General features: G+C 39.6%; 3 protein-coding genes across 3 annotated transcripts; all 3 read right to left on the bottom strand.

The window, feature by feature from the left end:
• Window positions 1–4,164: 4,164 nt before the first annotated feature.
• Window positions 4,165–6,313, bottom strand: FMAN_15394 (uncharacterized protein; the record flags this gene model as incomplete). Its single annotated transcript, XM_041824998.1, has 4 exons — window positions 4,165–4,852; window positions 4,906–5,708; window positions 5,763–6,050; window positions 6,092–6,313. The coding sequence occupies 4 exons, from the start codon at window positions 6,311–6,313 to the stop codon at window positions 4,165–4,167; spliced, it is 2,001 nt and encodes a 666-aa protein (XP_041690423.1).
• A 1,083-nt stretch (window positions 6,314–7,396) lies between these two features.
• FMAN_15393 (uncharacterized protein) lies at window positions 7,397–8,808 on the bottom strand (the record flags this gene model as incomplete). Its single annotated transcript, XM_041824997.1, has 2 exons — window positions 7,397–7,878; window positions 7,917–8,808. 2 exons carry the CDS (start codon window positions 8,806–8,808, stop codon window positions 7,397–7,399), a joined length of 1,374 nt encoding a protein of 457 aa, XP_041690422.1.
• A 1,424-nt stretch (window positions 8,809–10,232) lies between these two features.
• Window positions 10,233–12,695, bottom strand: FMAN_15392 (uncharacterized protein; the record flags this gene model as incomplete). The annotated part of the gene is made up of 1 exon (XM_041824996.1): window positions 10,233–12,695. One exon carries the CDS (start codon window positions 12,693–12,695, stop codon window positions 10,233–10,235), a length of 2,463 nt encoding a protein of 820 aa, XP_041690421.1.
• Window positions 12,696–14,409: the final 1,714 nt, after the last annotated feature.

The raw sequence follows: 14,409 nt of genomic DNA, 5'->3' as shown, positions 1-14,409 counted from the left end.
AAAAATAAACCTTATTATAATATAAATAAATCTTTAATTTAAATTATTACTTTTTTATTAATATTACTTTTTTACAGTTTTTAAATATAAAGTTAATTAATTATATGCCTTAATATATATATTTAATTAATAAATATTAATTTAACTTTAACTAACTAACTTATATAAAAGTTAACTTAATTCTTTTAATATAACCTTTATAAAACCCTATTATTACCTTACCTTTATTTTAGCTTTATTTTTACAGTTTTAAACTATAACCAGTCTATTAATTTTATATAACTAAAAGAATATAATATATATATTTAGCCTTAATAATTATATTATTAAGCCACTTTTTATATAAAGGTAAGTTTAGGCCTATTAATATAGTTAAAAAAGCTGCCTTTTTTATATTAAAATATAAGCCTTTCTTTATAGCTCTTTTTAGCTTCTTTAAGCTAAATAGCTCTTTAATTAATTAAATTAAATAATTTAAATAATTTAAGCTAGCCTAGCTTATATAATTAATTAGGTTAATTAAAATATAATTAAAAATAGCTATTTTAATTAAACTAAATTGGCTTTTTAATAAAAAGTTCTTTATAATAGTTATAACTATTATATAAAGCTTATAGTAATTTTTATTACTAACTTACTTTAATATTAATTTAATTATTATAATAAAGTTATAATTAATTATATAATAGCCTTAATTAAATTTTAAGCTTTTATATAGTATTATATTAATAGCTATAATTAATATTAATAATTATAAATAATATTAATAACTATAATTAATAGTAAAGTTAAAGAATATACTTTAAAAGTATAATAGATTTAACTTAATATTCTTTTAAGTAAGGTAAAAAAAGAAAGTTAATATATCTATTAAGGGGTAGTATTAATACTACTTAATTAAGGCAGTAATTATACTATTAAGGTAAATAAACTTTATAAGATTTTAACCTTTAAAATATAGGCCTATTATAAGTGCCTTATTATTTAAGCCTTTATATAGAAAGTTAAAAGCTTAATAGCCTTATAAAGTTAATAATAAAAGAAAAAAAAAGATTTTTTTATTTAAATTTTTATTACTTTTTAACTCTTTTTTTATTTTATTAAATTTATTACTATAAAAATTAAAAAAAAAATATAAAACTAATTTATAAAGACTTATAAAAAGATATAATAAAAATACTATTATAAGATTTATTAAAAAAAGAATAATATTAATTAAAATAATAGGCCTTAAAAATAAAACTATAAGAAAGAAGAGATTATATTATAACTTTAGTAATTATATTATATATAAATAAGGGCCTTTTATAAAATTTATTTAATAAAAAAATAATTATTTAAGCTTATATAAAAGTAATATACTTTATTATAAATTAATTATAAATAAATTAATAAATATTAAATTAATAGTATATTAAAATTACTTTACTTTAAAATTAATAAGAATCTCTTAATTTATTAACTTAATAAATATATATATATTTATTTAATATTAAATAAAATTTAGCTTATTAGCTATTAATAAAATATTATTATATTAATTAAGCCTAATATATATTAAATTTACTATTAAGAGATTTAATACCTTAATAATTACTTAATATTATACTTTATATAATCTATTAATAATAAACTAAAATATAGCTTAATATAATATAATTTAACTTAATTATTATAATATATTAGCCTCTATAATATGTTATATTTTAATTATTTAATATATAATAAGTTATTTAACCTAACTTCTCTTTAAATTATAATTACTAATAATACTATAGCTACTTTATTATAATATTTAAAAAAAGCCTATAGGTTAATTTTAATAAGGCCTATTTAATTAAAGACCTTAATACTATCCCTTTAATTAATTAATTTATTAATAGAAATAATTATAATAATCTTTATAATATAGTTATATAAATTATATTAGCTTAAAAGTATATAAATAATATTAACTATATTAAGCTAATAACCTTTAATTATAAAATACTTCAGGTTTTATAGCCTTATTATTAATTAATTAATAAAAGATTCTTTAAATTTAACATAAAGAAATATAATAAGCTTAAAGGTAAATTACTTAAAGGGATAACTTTAAGCTATAATTAGCTAGTATTTATTAAAGCTCTTTATTTAGGTAGTTTATATAATAAGTAGCTTAAGGGTATTAAGTAATAAGCTAAAAGGATATTAAGAAAAACTAAACTATTATAAATACTAGGCTTATTATAATCTTAAATTTTAAAAGTATAAAAATAAAGGAGATAGTATATAATAATATTTAAAATAAAAAATAGATAATTATAAAGTTTATAAAAAAAATATATTAAGTTTTATTTAAATTAAAGCAGGCTACTAAAAGTTAATACCTTAAAGTTATAATATTAATAAAAATTAAAAAAACTAAATTATGCTATATAGTATATAATTAATCTATAATTATAAAGACTAGCTAAATATTAATATATTATTTACATAAATAGAAGACCTTAATATTTATATATTTATTTAATAGTAAATATAACTTAACCTATTAACTATTAATTAAAGTATCTATCTAACTATTATATTAAAGAGTTTATAATAAACTAACTTACTATAGGATTATATATATACTTATAAGGCTTATATATTAAAAGCATTAAAAGAGAAAATAGCTATAAATATAAATAAATCTATTTATAACTTAATTAATTTAAGCTTAATATAGTTTTATATTAATAATAATATAATTAATAAGTATTTATATTAAGTAAATATATATATTACTATACTATATAGTATTAAAAAATATTTTATAATATTATAAAAAAATAGATTAAATTATAGTAAAATTATTTTTAAAATTTATAATTAATTTTACTGTAAAGTACTTTTTATAAGTCTTTAACTATAGTTAATTCTATACTTAAATTACTTAAAGATAAGGCTAATAATCTTATTATAAAAAGTTTAACTTAAAAAGATAATTTTAAAATATTAAAATATATTACCTAAGCTTTATAGCAGGCCTAAAATAATTATATAGGTTATACATTTATACTTAAAGTAATATAAAGCCTTACTTAAAAACTATTAATATTTAAAAGTATTTAATTATTAAGGTATAATACTTAAGGAAAGAACTTAAAAATAATAAAGTAAAAATATCCTTAATATTTACAAAAAAGACTAAAAATTAGCTATATAGCTTAATATTAAGGACTATAAATATATTTAGTAGTATATTTATATAAATACTTAAAATAAAAAGTCTTTATAAAAAATACTTTCTCTTTTTTAAAAGAGTTAGCTAAAAGGATTTATAGAGAGCTTACTAAATAAGGGTATAGGTTAGCTAAAATATATTTTATAGTCTAGATATAAAGGTTTAATTCCTCTTCTTCTATCTTATATAGTATAAGGACTAATACTCTCTTCCTAATCCTTTGGTGCAAGGTGTCTTTTCGTATGTGACTAAGTAGCCACTTAGACTGACTACACCACTTCGTGATATCAGTAAAGGCATCTTACGACGTACATGCAAAGGTTGTGGCAGTTAACAGTCTTTGTATCATAGAAGCATAACCAGCGACAGCTGTTTGTAGTTTCTCAAGCGCTTGGGTTGAACAGCCGACAGCAGAGTAGTAAGACACATACCCTTTCCCTCGCTATATAAGCAGTCCAAGCTATTTGGTGAGGAAGTCATGCTTTTCCAAAGCAATATGACGAGAGAGATCAAAAAAACTGAGATCTTGGAATTTTTCCAGGACATTACCGTCGGCACTGCAGCTTTGGTGGTCTCGATTCTATCCATGATCAGTGAAAAGGCTCAAGAAAGGCTTCCGTACCGAGATCCAGCCAGTATTCAAGGATCCTGTGTTCGGGTGGTCCGGATATGGCTTATATTTGGCACCTTAGCCTGAAATTATATGACAGGAGGATTGTACTTCGGTATAGCGACCGAAGTGGATGGAATCATATGAGAAGGGAGTCATTTAGGGAGAGGTTTGATGCTCTGGTTGACTCTGAGGCAGAGGGATGCGCCACTAACTAGACACCTTGGGAAGAGGCAGTCGTGAAGAGAATTGACCTACAAATATTATTATAACTAATGAGGTTAAAACTATGACACTAGTAGTGTTTATTATTGCTATAAATATTTCCAACCATCTTGCTTTGCATTTATACTTCCCCTGGGTTGGTAATACTCTGCTGCGCATCATCGATACCATCTTGCGCCTCCTTGATACGATCAGTCGAGTGCTGAGGATCGCTCTGCATCTGCTGTACGTCTTGGAATTCTGCTTTCTGTTGATTTAACTTATAGATGTCATTCTGGTCCTCCTTAATCTCTGCCTCCTGGAGATCAATCTCGTCCTGGGACAGCTTGTCCTTCTGAGCAATGAGCATGTCCTGCTTGGCTTGTAGTATGGCTTGCGCATCTGTAACTGCATTATTCACACGGTCAATCTGAGTCATGACTTGGGCGAGGGTTATGTCGTGGACAGCCGCCTCGACTGTCGCGTATCGAATATTGCCGCTAACAAGCCCACCGTCGATTGCACCGGTGACATCCAGTATATGGGTCTTGGCGAGGCCGCTCATCAAGACATATTGGTTGCCAGCGAGCAAAGAAATGAAACCTATCATACTTGGCAGCTCATCGGAAAACTGTTTTACAATGTCCTCAACAAAGACGTCCTTAGTTATGGCCTGACCCTCGCGCTGAAATTCCCAGTCGTTCCGGATGGCGAGCTCCCACTGGCTCGGGGTCATGGTGGCCCATGTGGCAGGGTCAGCTGTGCTTAGCCTGACCTTGGCCCTGTTGATGGCTGCGGTAATGCCGTCCAAGAATGTTTTCGCACCTCTTCTGAGCCATAGTGAAGAGCAAGCATCTGTTGCATGGCCTGTTGAGCGGCATACATATTGTCTAGGCTAGCTCCAGAGTACCAGCCGGCCTTTTTTGCTGTGCTAATAGGATCACCTGGGTTAGCAGTTGCGGCGAAACTATCCGCGATCTGCACACCGTCAAGCATGACTCCTTCCTCGGCCGTAGGGTTCCTGGCCAACGTGCCTTGAGCGCCCGCGGAGTTTATATGGTCAATACTTATAAGCGTCTTGTCGGGCTTTGTCAACTGGGCAACGATATCTTGTTCTGTCAGAGCCACGACCATGGTGGTCTCCGACTTAGTGAAGTCGGTATTGGCACCCACCTGAATGCATCGAAGGTTAAATGGCATTCTGGCAAAGTCAGCCATGGTCCAATATCCTTCTAGGCGATAGTATTCGTCGATATAGGGTGCGGGCATCATATGCAGGACTGCCTCGACAGGTACGTCCATTGTAAGAGCACGGTGGTGTACCTGCCAGCGAAAGTGGGCAGCGGTCATAAGCGATTCTCCAAGGAGACAGTTGGCAAGGTCGCCAAACATGACCTTGTGAATGCCCTGGAGGGTATTTGTGAATATAAGCTCCCCAACGCTCTTCATGGTCTGGTTACGGCCTACAACCCACGCATTCTTCCCGTCAAGGGCGTGTAAACCAGTCGTCGTGGCATTGAATCCCACTAGTTCGACGTCTTTATCGGTGTAGCTCATCGTCTTGCTTAGGCCAGTCAGGTTGTGCAAGCCGAGCAGCACCAACTTTCTTGCTGCAGAATCCCCGCTAGTCAAGAAAGAAGGCTCGGCGTTGCGAATATCGTCAAGATTCTTCCAAATATATAAGAGCTGTTAAAGTGGGGGCAGCTTTATGATTGCATCTTAATGCTGTCCATAGATTACAATACTACCCATAGGAAGAGCCTTAATCATCGCCAGGACCACAGTCTCGTCCCAAACTATAGACGTGGCGTAAGAACTAATGTTCAGCATCGATGAGATCCGAGCCTCGTGATTGTTGTTCACACAAAAGTCAGTTATGATGTCTGAGTAGCGACTGGCACTGGTTAGAGAGTGGTATTGGCTGATGAGGGCCTTGTGAAAGTCGAGCATAACGCTCTGGTAGACTGGCGTGTCTGGATCCATATTCTTGACTCGATCTTGGCCGGCCTGACCAAGCACATCACAAATCTGGCGGGGGTTGTCAAAAGTGGTACCCGTGCGTTACACACGTTGGGAATGAATAAGCTTTGCAGCCCAGATAGGGCGAGGCTTCGGTGATCCCTTCGTTCCATATTGGCAATATTCTTCATTGCCAACTGTACACCATGCAGAATGCTCGATGCAGAGGAAACTTTGACCAAGTCGACCGGGACCGCACTGAAGGGAGTAAAACTGGGCGGGTCAAGTCTCACGTTGGAGATTGCAAGGGGCGTTGGGGTGACGGCTTCCATGGCGATCACCATATTTTGTGAGGGTAAGCTTGTATTTGCAGTCTCCTGTACTCCCTCGTCACTCTTGGCGAGAAACATCTGTGAGATAGGACGATAAACAGCATCTACTTCAAGCCAGATGCTAGTCACACCGGATACACCAACGAATTAATCATCCCAGGACCCTTACCACTCAGCTAGCGGTGTTTAAAGAGGGCGACTGACAGTAGGATCATTCGCTTCTAGCTCAATCAAGCGCAGCCTATTGGTGTCTATCTGTCAGTCTGGTATAGTGTCTTCTGGATCACCCCTTTTATAGCTCAAACTGTTGCCGGTTGTGATAGCGCCAGTCTCGAAGACATACTCGACCCAAGTAGTATGTATCTCACTACTGTCTGGGTCTGTAATTGTTTGACTCTGTCCATTGGTTACTGTACAAACACCAGTAAATCCAACCGTGACGTCAATAACCAACTGCTCGGGCGACTCATCGCATAATTTCGCCCCCTTGAGAATAACCTGGCATAAGTACATGCGGACATCGAATTGCATCTTGGGGTCAATACCGAAGATTTTGAAACAGTTACTGGTCATAATAAAGAAGGAAAACGGAACCATGTCCTTAATTCGGGTAAAGATTGATGACCCGTCGGCACCCTAGGTCCTCTAGAAGCCGAAGTAATCTGGGTATTCTTCTTTAGTTATGCTACCGCTGAAATTGGTCTTGATGGGAGTGAAGTAGTCGTCCATCTTGGTTAGGATTGTGTTCTCGGCTTATAACTGCGGAAGTATAACATCATTCAAGAGGGCACCAGTGACGTTATCCCAACAACCCTGACGGAACAGAGAGCGCGTAATGGTGGTGCGACACAAGTTCAGGGCGACTATGGCACGCACGGCGTTGAGGTAACCCTGAACAACTTGCTGCTTCTGTATGACATAAGATTCGTTTTACATCTGCACAAGTAGTTGAGTCTTGACTGCAGGCATCGTCTTGGTTATATCTGTGTTTTGCAACTGGGCGATTGCCACTTTGGACTGTGCATAGTATGACTCGACTCTGGCTTGTTTTATCAGAGCCAGTGTGTATTTCACCAGCGCAGTTTATAACTTTTCAGCAATTTCCAGTAAGTTATCCCAGGCAATTTGAACGTCTGTAGGGGCCCCAGATGGGTAGTATGTGCTGACCATGGCTTCGAACTGTTGCTTTTGCACCAAAACCGCCTGCAACAGCAACTGTGAGGAATCGATGTTTTCCGCTCCTATTGCGGTGGCAGTACCAGCTCCGTTAAGGCCTTCCTGAACCGCTTTGTACTGAGTCTGAAACTCTGGTTTGGACACATTATTATTGACGATGGGAATGGGAATAATTGGGCGTATGAAGTCGGTCTTGTCTTTGCCATCTTTTCCGGCGGTACCCCCGACCTTGCGGATTGAGGATTCAACCTCGGAAACATACACGTACCCGGCGCTTCCGCCTGCTCCCTGGGTACCAGGACTTCCCCATTTGCCGTCGGCGCCCTTTGATACGCTATGCGATGTGTCCACCAAGCCGAATGCGATAAGGCTGGATGGGAGAGTGAGCTCTGGGTGCTGAGTATCCGAAGACGGACACTCCCTCCACTGCCGCCAAATCCGGCATTGCCGCCGTTTCCTGCAACGCCCCCGTTGCCGCCGTTGCACATGGAGACATCTCCATGATAGTCATAAAACTTGTCGTCACTAGAATAGCCATTGCCACCATTACCGTCATCACCTCCTCCACCGCCATTGCAGCCCTGTCGGGCATCGCACAGGAGAGACAAAGTAGGGCCTGTAGAGCCGCTAAAACCCAGCGACTGTACCTGTGCACACAGCAGTACTGAACCACCATCGACACCCATGGGTCCCGCAGTGCCATTGACACCTGGTTTCCCGTCCTGGGCATCAGCACCAACTTGGTTATGGACCCAGTAGGCATCTTTACCGTTACCAGCTTTTTCCGGTTTAGTTGGGATTGAACCCGGTGGCGTGACCGTATTGATCACGACTGAAGCAATCTTAGGATCGCTTGACGCAAGCCAGCCAGGCTGCGACGGTACTATGATGATGCGACGGGCCAGTATTGTGACCTCCTTTCCGGGGAAACCAAAGACACTCCCAGCATAGATAATCAGGCCCTCGGCACGGATAATGACACGCTTCGACGTATCAACGCCCTCGTTAAGCGAGATAGCCAATGACTCTTGGGCAAGCGTATCGCCCTGCTCAACCTTTAAAGTGCGATCCAAGAACCATTCCGGTGGAAGGTCAGTCGGCGGGTCAGCTCGTAGCGCAGCTATAATGGAGTCATCGTCTATATCGCCCGTATAGGAATTCCATACACCTCGATTAGCTGCCGGTATCCAAGTTGCACGCCGGTACGCAATCAGGTGCCAGATGGTTATGCCATCGCTGGAAAGAACACTGGAGAAGAGCGATAACTCCGTGACAGTGGAACCATTGAGCTTGGCGGATGACCAGTTTCCATTTGCCATTTTGAATGACTTGTGCAATAACGATAAACAGGTAATAAATTAGATTGTAGCAATTGAGACCTCGTACGGCACCTGGGACCAAGCATCTTAGAGACTGTGGTTCCCGGGCGGAGCTACCCTTCCTTTTATGTACATAGGCACTTACTCTGACAGTTGAGACAAAACACAGTAAGGCTTGAATGTGCAGTCCAATTGTTATTGAAACTAGTAGCCTAGCCCTCCGCGGGTCTCCCGGAGGCTGCCGTAGCGTCTACCGGAAAGCCTTGCTGTCCAGGATGGCTTTGGTGCATGCCAGACAAGGAGGTCTAAGCGCATGGCTTGAACTATTTAAACAACAGCTAGGTATGTATTATTCTATTCTAAGTTTAATATTTCTAGCAGTAGTATATCTTATACTTTTGGAGATATTATATTATTGATTATTATATTTTTATACTTAATGTATTAATTACAGTTAAAACTATAATTTAGCAAATACTTCAAAGTCTCTATTATAACCTTTAATATAAGCTAAAAAAACTCACGCCTAAGTGCAAACCTTACCAGGTTTAGACTCCCTTGCATGAAATTGCTTCACTCAGAAGCATGTCTAATATGTGATATTAAAACCTGCATGCATTAGCTACGCCATAAAGCCAGCTGCACAATCTATTAAAGCCACATTGCTGCGTGACTCTGAGCACCATGAGAAGGCGCTGTTCTAGACCGGCCTATCCATAATGCGTAAGGGCTGGCCGCCACCAAAGATTGTGCCGATTGGTCCAATTAGTTGTAGTAAGGGGCGTCATCTCAACGCTTGACTTTAATTCTGGGGCAAGTAATTTTAACAGGATACTTTTGCCCATTCAATCAGCCGTATTTCTAGCCACATTGATGAAGTTGACCATAAGTCGCTTCTATAATTAGTGCTAATCGCTGCTCGACTACAGTTGAGCTGAAAAACGATTCTTTTGCCTGAAATCAAGGCAAGATGGCCAGCGAGTCAAGGCAGGTAAATCTGACATGACGAGAAGAACATCGCTACTGGCGTCTTGAAGTAGATCTCCATAACTAGTTCAGTGCAATCAACTGGCCACTAGGTTCGCCTTTGTATAACCATATAGCCACTGTTTACTCCTCGGTTGTTTCTCCAATCTCGACCGTTCTTCGGTAAAAGGCTTCTAGGCAAGTTCTCTGACATCACCTGGCGTCGGCTTTAGTAGAAGATAAGATAGAATTCACCTACCTGTCAGGCGATTGTGTACAACATCACGAGCGGATCTTAGGCCGTCCTACCTACAGGAGGTTACACTTTTCCAACGTCCCAGGTGCGGGTAAGGTGCGCTACCATCAGGCCGGTGATGAGGGCACTTACGGTTAGAAAGATTCAGGTATCGAGACGATCAATTAAAGATAACAACAGAAGTATGTAAGACGGGCTATAACTATCTGATCTCGACGGGTTGAAAGTTGCAACCTTCTCTTCTCAGCCACTCGCCCAACATTATCCCATGGACATAAGCCTCGCCTACAAATGTAAATTGGTTATCGCTCATCTGACGAAGAATGTACGGCGTACGTCCCCCGGCGATAATTACTACACGGTCCTTTGGCCTCGCTTCCTTGGATGATATCGCCAAGTAGCCTAGCTCTGTTCTCATCAGACACCTTCCCCTCATATATCGCATCAAACCCCACCTAAAGTATCGCTCATCTGCCCCTATTTCTGAGCTTTTGCCTACAGGCTCCGTGTTACTGCTCATAAATTTAGAGATCGGAGGCGGCAAATCAGATGAATCCGTGTTGAATAATTCTTGGAAAACCTTGTATAGGTCTGTATGCCTCTCAATGGAGTCTTGACATCTGTGTTTGACTATCCATTGAAGCACGATATTCTGCAAATAGCTTTCGACTGCTTCTGGCTTTTTGCTCTTTTTTTGATGCTCTGATGCCAAGGTTTTCCACAATGCTTCGGTACGACTTTCTCCACTAGGATAAGTGGTACAGAGCTTCGATACTATCGTCAGCCATGATCCGATAGTACAGTCGTTGTTTATGCGCCCATAGCCTTCTGATAGCGGATATTGTTCTACCTCAGCAATTGTGTCAACGATTGAAACATCAACCTTTAGTATCCCTGGCAGAGAATTATGGATAACAGCTTGACGACTTCCTGAAGCATTGTATCGCTTATGATAGATTCGAATAGAAACCAGCTGCGCATTGAAAGCCGGAACCCAAGTAGGAAGATCCGCAGGGCGTTCATACTTGTTTTTCATAACCGCTGGACTTACCTTCCATTGAGGAGTCCCAGGTTTTTGAACAAAAGATAGCAATTCGAGGGGTTCTAAGTCATCGGCTATTTCCCCCTGTAAATCGTGAACTTTATTGTATCCCTTGGCGCGGAGAAGGATCATGGCCATCTCGGTGAACACTTCAGCGATTGACTTCGAATAGTCAGCTGCTAATCCTTCTGAAGGCTCTGACACATTCATCAATGCAAATACCTTGTCTCTCCCGTCAGACACAGCGAAGTCCCAAGTGAGAAGAAACAAGGCAAGGATGCTCAATTGACTGCACGGAGGGTCGACGATATCTTTTCCAAGAAAATATTTTCTCGCTTCTCTTGCTTCCCTGGAATTGGGGGCAGTTCGGCTTCTGATGGCGAAAAGAGTCAAGATTTGCGCATTTGGTCCAGCCTTTCCGAATTTTGCAGGGGGACCACCGTCGCTTAGTATATCATTCGATCCGCTCTCCCCAAAAAGCAGAAACAACAGGGTGAATATACTCGACCACTCAAAATGAAAGGAGCCACAAATGATGTCGATCTCTCTGGCAAGTGATGCTTCCTGGATGACCCATGTACGTGAGAACCAGGTGCGGGTAAATAAGCTCTTCACAGCTTGTACCTCGGCAACTGACATAGGCAGATTGTGAGGCCTCTCATTTACGTCAAGGACTTTCCCTCTCACATGATCGCAGTGCCGTGCATAAGAGTTATGGTAACTTCTCGCAATGGCAGTTGAAGGCTGGGGGATGTTTGACAAGCAATTGAAAGCCGCGTTAGTCGTATCGTCTTCTTCTCCAAGCCATGCCACAACACATCGCGCCGACCCATAGATTTGCGACATCATTGCAACTTGGCTATTGCGTTCAGCAATGTCATCCTGATTGATGCATATGGCATCGATCCAGAGAGGTACTCCTCTCCCAGATGAAGACGCTTCCAAATGAGATTTTCCCTTAGGTTGAGCTAGCCAGTTGCGTAGGATCTCGCAAGTCTCACCCCACTGGCGTCGTTTTCGTGAAATACAACAGGCTAGAGGGTCGCGATTCGTGTTATCCAGGGTTGTTGCCTGTGCTCCTGCGAAAAGAAGGGCCTTCACAACCTCTGGATACCCATTCTCGGCTGCATAATGCAGAGCTGTCTCACCAAACCTGTCTTGGCATGTGTGATCGGCGCCCTGCTCAAGATATCTCATAACCAGGGTCAAGTTTCCTTCCTCAGCAGCTTGCATAAGCCTCGTCTTGTTATAGGGCTTATATCGCTTATCAATATCTTCCGATAATCTATGGGGCTCCTGAAGTCGACAAAGGGCCTCGTAAAGGTTCCTTGTGACATAGAATAGGCGGCCATTGACAGCTATAACATGTTTATGCTGAGTATCGTATTCGTCGGGCAATCCGTGCCGGACAGATTTCGGGTTTCCCCAAGTATAAGATAAGGCATCGTAGAGAGGTCGATCATTACGCTCCGAGGCTTCAAGCACAAACTGCAGCAGGGGAACTCCATTGATAGAAGTAGCTTCCGGGCTTTTAAGTTGTTTGATTGGTCGTAGGAGGCGTATAGATGTCGGCGATGGAAGCGCCTCGTATTCAAAAGTTTTATATTGGAGAGGAAAATCCATTTTGATGCTTTCTGAGCAAAAGTCCAAGTCCGTTGCCAAGGGATGCATAAGTACTTTATTTTCCCTGCCTTGCTTGCGCTCTTACTTGGGTATGCCTATCTATGTGTCTTATCATAAGTCATTTCTGCACGATTGGAAAGCTAGCCAATACGTAGAACGGTAGCGGTGGCACAGCCATCTCCAAAACAACAAACACGGTCAAAAGTGGCTGAATAGCATGCTGACTGCCGGGGGGTTAAAAATAGCCTCATAGTCTCATACCGAAACACGAAGGTTGATAGGTCAAGTAAAGTTTAGCTTAGTGGCTTGCACAAGGCGGCTGCTTTCCGCACTTCTGGCTGTGCAGATAGTGCTTACTGCTGTGAGACTGAGAGCCAATGTGGGATGCATGCGAGTATCCACTCTTCCTGTCATCCTGGACTTTGATGATCTGACATTATGGCCTGTCTTGCTCTGTTAAGAGCCGACAAAACCGCCAGGAGATATCATTCGACTGTGCCGCACACTAAACTTGAAAGATGCCCTGTTGCCTTTTTACCTCAAATACGACGATACAATTGAAACTTCTACCACACACTTCAAGATCGGGACTCATTCGTCGCTGTCCATTGCTGGAGATTAAGCCGTATCCCGAAATCTGTCCAGATTGTACTTGTCTGGCAGAAACAACACGGCATTTTGTCACAGCACCATTGAACCAGCGTAGCTCTTAAATCGGTTACTAGAAGATCTACACTGGGGCAGGCTGATGTATGGAGGCTTACCTTTCGCCTCAAGAGAGGGATCGGGACGATTATTTAAACACTACGCAATATCTCAAGGGCTACGACATAGCTTTGTTTCAAAGATTGACCTCAGTTCCTGACCTTCTACAAATAACAAACAAAAGTGCCAGTCAACATTGATCTTTTGAGCACAGAGTGTACCTTGACCTTGAATTCAGCCTGTATATACTACTCTTCCTGTCGTTTTTCTTGCTGTCTCCTCAGATGTTCCATCACTAAGTTCCAGTGGAATGCCTGCGGATCATTCGTGTCAAGTACATCGCACTCATCAATATCGGCGCAAATGGAATTGAAAATATAAGCCACAGATGAATCGAATGACAGGCATCGTGGTCACAGATGGACGCGGTGCAGACCGATCAATTCGTACGGGCTGCGCCTCCCAACGGCCGATAGTCTCTGTAATCTCAAAGTGGACTTTCGTAGATAACAGCCCTCGCCAACGCAACTACAGGGTATCCCACAGGATCTGCCTAAAAACAAGGTGGCAGACGCCGTGCAGCGACAGCTTCATTCCGAGTAATTCACAACTAGCAAAAGATCTATTACCAGGCCTGCTCAACGTAGCACAGAGCTATGTTGAGTTATTCCATTCTAATTATGTATTACTTCCGGATAGACGGGAGTTAGCTTTTGATGCAGCCTGCCTACAATAAGATAGGCTTGGCTATGACTCACAACGTGACTTTTGAGCCCTTCGTGGCTAAAGCACATGTACTTCAGTCACATTTACTCAACCAGTAGGTAACACAGGACAGGGAATGCGCCGTTTCATCAGCAGAGTCGGAAAGTCTATACGCAACTGTATATTTCTTAAATTGCACTCATTTCAGGGTCCCGTGTCTCGGTGACTTGCAGGCTATAATCTAAGCCTGCACGACTTGCTCAACCGTAGCTGCAGGGATGATTACTTCATTTAATACTAGTAT

The sequence above is a fragment of the Fusarium mangiferae genome (assembly GCF_900044065.1).
Source record: "Fusarium mangiferae strain MRC7560 genome assembly, contig: FMAN_scaffold019, whole genome shotgun sequence".
Classification (NCBI taxonomy): domain Eukaryota; kingdom Fungi; phylum Ascomycota; class Sordariomycetes; order Hypocreales; family Nectriaceae; genus Fusarium; species Fusarium mangiferae.
The sequence above is the reverse complement of the archived record's forward strand: the minus strand, read 5'-3'. Positions and strand labels throughout refer to the sequence as shown.